Raw genomic sequence first — 9,828 nt, 5'->3', positions numbered from 1 at the left:
TTTCTGATGAGTAAAGTATTTGGACCATCAAAGCATCCACCACTATACTTAATACATCTTAAAATTAATTGATGAAGTATGTTTTTATTGAGTTTCGATTAATAACATTAGTACGAACTCAGAAAGTAATTGTTTGTAGTCAATTAGGAATTAAATTCCACACCTAGAAATATCCAAGATAACACGTAACCTAATTTTCATGCGTGATGTTGAATGAAAACAATAAATCTTACACGTCGAAAAACAAAAACAAAAGGTGGAAAATGGGAGTTGAAAGACACGCCCGTGAGCGTGAGAGTGGAATAAACGAGCATGCATGATTGATAGTAAAACACTCTAGAGCGTCTGACTCACGACTATTTTCCGATGATCGTTTGGTTTGGTATGCGATGACGTCCCGTGACTCGTCCCAACTTGCCGTACCAAAAGTCTTGCCGTACTTTCTCTTTATTTACCAAAATGCCCATTTCTTAAATTCCGTTTTATATTTTTTTCCATTTAATTAATGATATAAGGGCATCATACAATTTATTATATGTATTAGATTAGATCTAGAGCTTACTTGTTGACGAATAAAACTCTTTAGCTTTATGTTGATAGGTAGATTAAGGATGATAACGATGTTGTGTTGTAATTAACGTAGTTGTATATTACCCCCTAATATTATTACCTAACACACTTGCTGGTATCAAATCAGTATATGTTTAATTTATAAGAGAATATAGTATTAAATTTGTAGCATGTTGCACCGTAAATTTACTATGATGTCATATTTTATTTTTGACATCATAAGTATTAGCAGTGAAATTTAGACCAATCAATTGGATTTTTGTTTTCATAAATTTCCAACTTAAAAAGAGTTGGCATGCATAGCTTGATTTGTTGATTTTTCTTTTATATTAAGTATTTTCTAATTTTATATGTGACGTTGACATTCCTAACATCTTACTTTTCAGAATATATAATCTTCTATATGCTAATATTAAAATAGTTCATAACAATTTTGAATTCCGTTCTGTTAGCTAGTTCTTTGCATGATCGACTGATTTTTTGTTTTAACTACTCGTTTCGGCGTTTAGTTAAAAAAACACACACACATTTTTTTTTTTTGCTAACCGAGTATCCTGACCCCACCGAGGTGGTCCAGACTAGAGACCGAAGTGAGCATGGACGCTGCCAAGGCGTCACCATGTGGCTCACCGTGTAACGGTCTTCGGTCTCGGGTGATGCAGCCCACATGTAAATTTCTGAAGTGGCCAAAGCTCGCCCCCAGGAACGGGCATTCCAGTTGAAGTTCATATACCACTAGACCAAAGCAACTTGGTTAACACACACACATTCAGCATATAGTTTATGATATAAATGAAGTCGAAAAAGAAATTATCCTTAGTAACTGCAGTAAGTCATGGGTTTATAGATTATGTTTACATGTACATCTCGTTCCTAAGCGATTGAACATACTAGCTAGTACTATATATCAGGGCTTTTTATATACAAAATACTAACTTATTTTCTTTTGCTATTTTAATATATACACAAAAATATTATTGAACGTGGAGGGTCAACAAGATGGTGTTTGTTCAGCAAGAGCAAAGGGTAAAACTAGAATTTTAACTAACTCATATACAAAAAGTCAATGCAAAAAAGCCAAGCTAAGTTGTTGCTTATATAAATAAGATCATAAATCCATTATTCAACAAAGTCTTCGTTTCTATTTTTCATTTCTCACCCGAATCAAACACAGAAGGAGATTTGTCTAGAGAATCATCAAAACAAATGGAAAAGGAAAGAGAGATGGAGATGATCAACAAGATGGCAAGCTGCTTGATTTTTCTATCAAAGGCTCACCAACACGACACCAAAGGCCGCGTTTTCGCGTGCAAGACATGCAACAAGGAGTTCTCGTCGTTCCAAGCCTTGGGAGGCCACCGAGCAAGCCACCGCAGATCGGCCGCGCTTGAAGGCCACGCACCACCTTCTCCCAAAAGAGTCAAACCGGTGAAACACGAGTGTCCCATATGTGGTGCCGAGTTCGCCGTAGGGCAGGCCCTGGGTGGGCACATGAGGAAGCATAGAGGAGGAGGAGCTAGCCGGAGTTTAGCGCCAGCGCCGGTGACGATGAAAAAAACTGGCGGCGGTAACGCAAAGAGGGTTTTGTGTTTGGATTTGAACTTAACGCCGGTAGAGAATGAAGATTTGAAGCTGGAGCTTGGGAGGTTGATTTTCTAAATTTAAAATTTCTTCTTCTTGTGTGCGTATAGTAAGGTTATTTTATTTTAGGACTCCAGTAATTTTTGTATGAAGAACTTTATGGTACTGTTATGTATAGTTACATATATACAGGTCTATCTCAGTAATAATCTCTATGTTGAATACTGTTGGCGTCTCATCATTACGTAAATATGAAAACATGTATGGTGTTAAAAATGCATCTAGGTTCAGATTGTTAGTTAATATGAATTAGTTTACTCTTTTATTGGTAGTAAGTAATGCTTTCACTAACTATGTCAATTGGTATTTGGTTGTGTAAATTATTCTCTTCTTTTCCGAAAATTTGGGGAATCTTGGACTGAAAGCCTAGTGGTCCTCGACTACTATTCGGAGTATGTGAACGCCATCTAATTTTGTCGTTTAAGACAACCATAGTGATTAACCAATAATGGAATAACTAGAATCCTAGTCTCTGACCTCAAAATGAGTTTTTCATCACTAAACCATCGTAAATTGGTTGGTTATATAAACTAATGAAAAATAGTTGTCTACAAATAGGAGTGCATCTTGGTTTTGTTATTTATCTGCAAATAGAACATCTTGGTTTTGTCATATGTCTAAATACATGACAAGTTGTTTTGTTTAAACTTGGTACTCGTCATGCAAATCTCACTTACCAAAGTTTTGCTAAAAGTTTTTGGTTTTATAAAGAAATAATTTACAAGAAGTTTCAAGAGTTCTTCGTTGTCGCGTTGATTTTTTTATTTAAAGAAAAGACTGATTAGTATTTCAAAAGCTACGTCATTGTCATGGAGAATCAGCGTATCCACACAAATAAATCTCAACTGAAATGAGTCGATGGTGATAACCACTTACGTAGAACGGAAGATATGATAAATATTAAGCAAGTATTGTTGTAGTTAAGTAGTCATAGTCATGTGGATATGAAAGATTGATTTTTGCTTGATGTATTATCTAACCACTGCATAACCCCTAGAACGGTTGCATTTTTCAGTTGAGGATGGTAATATTTATGTGACGAGATACATGATTGGAGCGACTGCAAAATATTTTAGTAGTGTAGCACTTTCTTAGAAAGTCTCAGGGAGATACCAAGTTTTAACGTAAAAAATATCAAGATAGCAACCATACTAGCTAGCTAGATGTATAGGCGACGGTCCTTGTGACTAGTTATTAAATAAATTGTTTGAAGATATCTTGAACATATAGTAGTGAGATGGAGCGTCAATATGTGCAAGAACAATGTGGATAAAGTTTTTTGAGACGATAATGTGGATAAAGTTAAATTCAAAAAGCTCTATGTAAGAAAAGGCATAATTGGACAACACTCCCTTATAGGTTTGCATGTGTGTTTTATCCCAAATCTAAAAACCCGTTTTTTTGGTATTAATCGATTTCTATATTTTTTATCATAACCGAACCAAAAACTGAGGATAACATATTAAACATACATATATTTTTTTTTGATAAACCCTATCGGCTATCCACGATCGGCTCCGGAAAGAACACACTTAGTACTACATAGTGGATTAGCCCGAAAGCGTAACATACTGTCTGACCTAAATTTGAATACCTTTCGACCAGGTGCAGATCCAAGATGAATTTTAGTATGGGGCATAAAGCTATTATAACTCAAAGTTTAGTGTAGATATCTATACTATTAAAGCAAAATCTCTCGTATGATTATACCCTTACTTTTTAATTTACTTACAAAGTCATGCCACTCGTTAGTTTTAGAAAATATATTAATTAAAACAGCCAGCAAATAAATCTATTTAAAAAATATTCCAAAATGTTATCAAACTTATTCAGACCATTTATGTTACATAATATTATGTGTGTTAATAATATATCATACATTTTATGTTTCTTTTTTCGTTAATGATATGTGCATTACGAATATTAACTATGTAATTAAATTCTAACAAAAATTTATGAAATATATATCACCAAATAATATACGATTTTCATTGTTTACATGTTCATCTCTGATATATACGTGTCAAAATTCGTTTTTAATATATAAAAAATAAGTTAATACAGTTCAAATTTTTTGATATGTTATGAAATTCAAAATAATAAATATACTAGAATAAGTTTTATCTGGTATCTTTTTAAAATTAAATGTAATTCTTTCTAAATTGATATTACATAAATATTCTTAATATATGCGCTTACAACTCTAGTTTACATACATCCTAATTAATAAATTCTAATTATTTTAAATTAATATTTAAAAACTTAAAATATTGTTGACTTTAAAAAAAAACAACCTACAGTTTATGGTTAAACATTTTTACAATTACTGTTTTTCCAGGTTATTTTATCGAATATACAAGATATTTATCAAGTGATAATGGATTGAACAAATAGATTTTTTTTTTATTTCGCTTATTAACTAAGAAACGGGTTAATAATTTTATAAATAAAAATAATCATGCGTTTCCAAAGCGAAGATCAAAATCTAGTTCTGGATCAAAATTAACCCTAGTTATTAATGGGAAAAAAAGTTAGGATGGGGCACATGCTACACTCTCGTGCCTTGGGTCTGTCTCTACTTCCGACTATTGCCAGGCATTAACCGATCCTATACATATCCTAACGGTTTGACTTTCTATACCGAAAATAATTAAAATACCCATGCCAACTCTTCTTTACTTGGTTTGGTCGATAAAATTTATGTACTTCTTTGATATATCGTTAAGTTTAAATAATATATTTCATAATTTTTTTTTTTTTGAAAAGCACATATATTTCATAATTTTATTGATGTTATTGTACATTTATCTAATAATACAGGCTTCAGGCGTTATATTTACATAATGTATCTAAAGTTTTAAACAATGCTTAGTTTATCTTTGGGCTAGTATATACTATGTAGAGTATGTCTAACAGTATTTAACAGTTGTAATCTAACTAAAATAATTTTCAATTTTAATACGCAACAGTGCAAACGAACAAAAAGATTCTTAAAAGGCAAATTGGATAAAGGAGAAATATAAACCGCATCATATTGTTAATGTTGTCCATACAATATAGAGGGGTTTTTAATCCTCGAAGGAATCCACAAAGTACAAACAACTAGGACTAGGCAAAAAATCTGAATCCAAAGAACCGAACAGAATCCGATCCGAAAAAGTAGTACTGAATCCGCACCGAAATTGATTAAATATTCGAACAGGTTCAAAATTTTGGTATCTAAAGAACCGGAACTGAATCCGACCCGAACCAAAGTATTCCGGGTACCTGAATATATCCGAAATTGATTTCTATACCCCTTTATATAAAAATATTTTATATTTATTATCCATTAAAAACATCCAAAATATATAAGATATATTTAAATTGTCCAAAATACTTGAAAATATATACAAATAGTCAAAAGTAAATGTCTAAAATAGTTAAAATATACTCAAAACACCAAAAATATTTGAAATATCTATTGATTATCTATCCAAATATTCAAACTAAATCAAATTATATGTTAAGTTTAGGTATTTTGATATATGTTATTCAAATTTTTATGTAATATAATATTTTGTTTATAGATTTTGAGAAAATTAAAGTATATAATGAATTTTAAAATTTTTAAAATAATTTTAATGGATTATCCGAACCCGAACCGAACCCGTAAAGATCCGCACCGAACCCAAACCGAAATTTAGAAATATCCGAATGGAACTGAAATCTTTGACCCCGAAAGTCTGAAACCCGAATAGATCCGAACCGAATCCGAATAGATATCCGAACGTCCACCCCTACAAACAACCATGCAAATTCTTAATAAGAGAATATTATTTCCTAAAATGAATTTCTCTTGACGCCCACAGTAGAAAAAGACTTGTACAGTTTGTCAAGATAAGACCTGTTAGAAAGTTTTGGAAACAATCGATAACGAGATATAATAACTTGTTGATCAAATCGTACTCCGATATATACTTCTAAACTGAATAGTCTTCAACAGATTTTCAGAGCTATCGCTTTCGCCATCTCTATGAAACAATAATGGGGTCTTGTGTCAACTAAATTAATGGTTGGAAACAAGCCCTGTTCTAAAAATCGGCCGCCTATACACTACGCATCACTCTTCCGCACCGATTTTCTTTTACAGTCTTTACAATCATCGATCATGTTTTATATAAGTTTTTAAATGTACAACTAGAAAAATAAAAAAGGTTGTAAAAGTTTTATTTTCTAAAGCACAATTTTTTTAGCTGTAAGAAATATATTTTGATGTATCAGTAATTTTAAAACTACATAATTTACAGCTAAATCAAAAATTTATACAGACTAATTCTCCAATGTGGGACTTGGATTGACATCTCTCATTCTCCCCTTCAAACCAAGGACCACACACCTTGTGTCCTTTCCTCTAGCGAATCATCTCGGTGCCTTATCGCATCTTCGACATTCGAAGTAACCTTGCGACTAAGGGTGTCGAATGTCTAAGATGCGACAAGGCACCGAGATGATTCGCTAGAGGAAAGGACACAAAGTGTGTGGTCCTTGGCTTTAGGGGGAGAATGAGAGATGTCAATCCAAGTCTCACATTGGAAGTTTAGACAAGGAATACCTAATATATAAAGAAATGTCAAACTCTAATTAGTACAATGCTTTTTGGGAAGAAACCAAAATTAAAACCATGCAGACTTACTTAAAGTCCAAAGTGGACAATATTGTACTAATCGGATAATCTAAAGTTGGACATGAATTTAATAAATCCCAACAAATTCTACAGTATATTTTATATAGTTATAACTTATAACCCAACCAATCACCCTCTCATTTTCATTTTTATATATATTTTTATTCACTCCAACTTTCTCAGTAACACCGTATAGAACCTTAAAAAAAAATTTGTCCACGGGCCCTTGTTCATATTAATTAAGCCGGCCGGCCCTGCTAATCGTGTGTTATACAAGAGTGTTAATACACTTTGAATTAATGAGAAAATTACATTTTGTTCCTCATCTTTTTATTTTCTCTCAACGAGCTTTCTCCATTTTTCTTGACCATAAAACTTGATGTTATGTTTTATCTCCATTTATAAGCGTTTCCCACAAATTAGAGAAACCGCATTGAACTTTTTGTTGTCAAATTGTAACACACCGAAAGATTAAAAAAGCGGAGATCCACGTCACCGATCCGATAAGAAGAAACACTTATCTAAACAGCCGTTGATTCAGGAAATATAATATCGTTCATCCAACGGACAACCTTGTCCTACATCAGCAATCCCTGTGAGCTATTCTTATCCAATAGAATACGTTTCTTCTTCCTTCTTAACATCTCCACACCCTTGAGAGATCTCCTCATCGCAAAAACCTAAATCTCTTTCGTTCCCCCAAAAAAACCAGAATAATCAAGATGGCACCAAAGGCAGGAAAGAAGCCAGCAGAGAAGAAACCCGCCGCCGCCGAGAAGCCAGCGGAGGAGGTGGCCGAGAAAGCCCCGGCGGAGAAGAAGCCCAAGGCCGGGAAGAAGCTGCCGAAGGAGGCCGGGGCCATCGACAAGAAGAAGAAGCGGAACAAGAAGAGCATCGAGACGTACAAGATCTACATCTTTAAGGTGCTGAAGCAGGTCCACCCGGACATCGGGATCTCGAGCAAGGCCATGGGGATCATGAACAGCTTCATCAACGACATCTTCGAGAAGCTTGCCCAGGAGGCGTCGAAGCTCGCTAGGTACAACAAGAAGCCCACGATTACTTCGAGGGAGATCCAGACTGCTGTTAGGCTTGTTCTTCCTGGTGAGCTCGCTAAGCACGCTGTATCTGAAGGGACTAAGGCTGTGACTAAGTTTACTAGCTCTTGAGTTCTAGGGTTCTAGATCTGGTCCCTTTTTGTTTTATGCTTATCTAGTGTTAATGATCTGGTTTGTAATTGTGGAAGAAAATATGTTATGGTTTAACGAATCTCATCCCTTTGTTCAATAATTTGTTGAAAACTACTCGAGTTGTTAACTAGTCTATACTCATACTTCACTAATTCATCAAGATAATATAAATATGACAGGTAAAATGTATATGAAGTGTGACAAAAAGAGATCCATAATCTATAGAGTTGCCTTTTTTTGCTGAGGAATTTTACGAAATGGAATGGTATTGTGACACTGATTAGTGCATCGCTATGTATTGGCCACAAAGAAATACCGATAACCAGCTTGCAGCTCTCATTAGCTTCATTGTATAATCTCATGACTCGGACAGTTCTCTCAACCATTGGTTGTCCTCTGCTCTATCATGATATGATACCTCTTCATATTGAAACTTGCGGTGGACATCTCTGTCGTTTGATATTTCATTAAAATTTCCTTGCTACAATTGTAATCAAACGCCACATTCTAATCATATGTTATATTGGTATTACTTGGTAAACAGATGGTAAATTTGTAATTTTGAACGGTAGTTCGCTAAACGTGCAATCGTCCTCTCTCCGATTTTTCTTCGTCACACACGCAGAAGTAGCATACTTTTCTTTGCTCTTCAACGATATTCGCTGCATTGGATTCTCTAATCCTACCGTGTATTTGGATCGAAAGGGTCGTAGATACATGACTCGTTTCAGTATTGCTATTCTTGATTCATCCAATGTATAAAACAATTCGTAGAGCATCTAGCTGAATAATTAGCATCCAATGTAACAACTCTCTAAGCTCCTTCGGTATCATCAGCCATGTTTTATATATTAGCTACATATTTGTAATTCGTTTCTTCAAACAACAGGGTCCTTAGCTCAGTGGTAGAGCAATTGACTGCAGATCAATAGGTCACCGGTTCGAATCCGGTAGGGCCCTTTCTTTTTTTTTTCTTGTTTATTAAGCTACTGACCGTTGATTATCTGATTCGCATCTGACGGCAGATAGTCCAGTCTCGCTTTATGTGTTTTCATTACTACACACATCTGAAAGTTTAGACTCCCACCCAGGTCTGGCGGCAAACATAACATGTGAAAATTTTAGCCTTCCCGCTTCAGTTTTCACAACATTGAAAAATGATATACACATCGATTTTCTAATACGGTTATGAATTATCTAAGCTAAAATCAAACTTTGATAATTAAAAAAAAAAAAATCAAGAGTAGCTTCACAAAGATAATGTTTTTGTAAAGAACCCGTAAAGAGATGAATTTTTGTTTGAATATAAAATTTCATCACAAACGTGTTTCAAAAATCACGCCAATAAGCTCATTCTATACTTTTTTTTTTTGTTGAAACACAACTAAACCAAACCGACTTTAACCGACGAGAATCATTCAGTTTCATCCTTGCTGCCAGTCCGTGTTTGCTGTCATGCTGGAAAAAGTAGGAGTTTCGGCCGGTTTTACCTACTATTGGATTTGAACCAATGACTCTCGCCGTATGAAAGCGATACTTTAACCGCTGAGTCAAGTCAGAGAAAATAGACCCCTATAAGAGAAAGCCGCGCAACCAGAGTTCCCTTTACTATACAAGGGTACGGAGCGCTAAGAAAGAGAAAGCGTTCTCACTATACGAAAACGAAATGAAGCAGCGGCTAGCACGCTAAGATTAAGCACTTGAAGAACGTGGAGCCTTTCTTTTCTTTATCGGTCGTCTGTCTTAATATAAGTGGATTCC

General features: G+C 34.5%; 2 protein-coding genes and 1 non-coding gene across 3 annotated transcripts; all 3 read left to right on the top strand.

Moving 5' to 3' along the window:
- Nucleotides 1–220: 220 nt before the first annotated feature.
- On the top strand, nt 221–2,429 carry LOC106404870 (zinc finger protein ZAT12-like). The gene has a single exon (XM_048754501.1). It carries the CDS (start codon nt 1,777–1,779, stop codon nt 2,227–2,229), a length of 453 nt encoding a protein of 150 aa, XP_048610458.1. The 5' UTR covers nt 221–1,776; the 3' UTR covers nt 2,230–2,429.
- Nucleotides 2,430–7,515: 5,086 nt separating this feature from the next.
- On the top strand, nt 7,516–8,181 carry LOC106406561 (histone H2B.3). The gene has a single exon (XM_013847253.3). It carries the CDS (start codon nt 7,600–7,602, stop codon nt 8,044–8,046), a length of 447 nt encoding a protein of 148 aa, XP_013702707.1. The 5' UTR covers nt 7,516–7,599; the 3' UTR covers nt 8,047–8,181.
- A 774-nt stretch (nt 8,182–8,955) lies between these two features.
- Nucleotides 8,956–9,027, top strand: TRNAC-GCA. Its single transcript has one exon. It is a non-coding gene; the product is annotated as a tRNA-Cys (tRNA).
- The last annotated feature ends 801 nt before the right edge of the window (nt 9,028–9,828 follow it).

Source organism: Brassica napus, chromosome C4 (assembly GCF_020379485.1).
Source record: "Brassica napus cultivar Da-Ae chromosome C4, Da-Ae, whole genome shotgun sequence".
NCBI classification, from domain to species: domain Eukaryota; kingdom Viridiplantae; phylum Streptophyta; class Magnoliopsida; order Brassicales; family Brassicaceae; genus Brassica; species Brassica napus.
The sequence above is the reverse complement of the archived record's forward strand: the minus strand, read 5'-3'. Positions and strand labels throughout refer to the sequence as shown.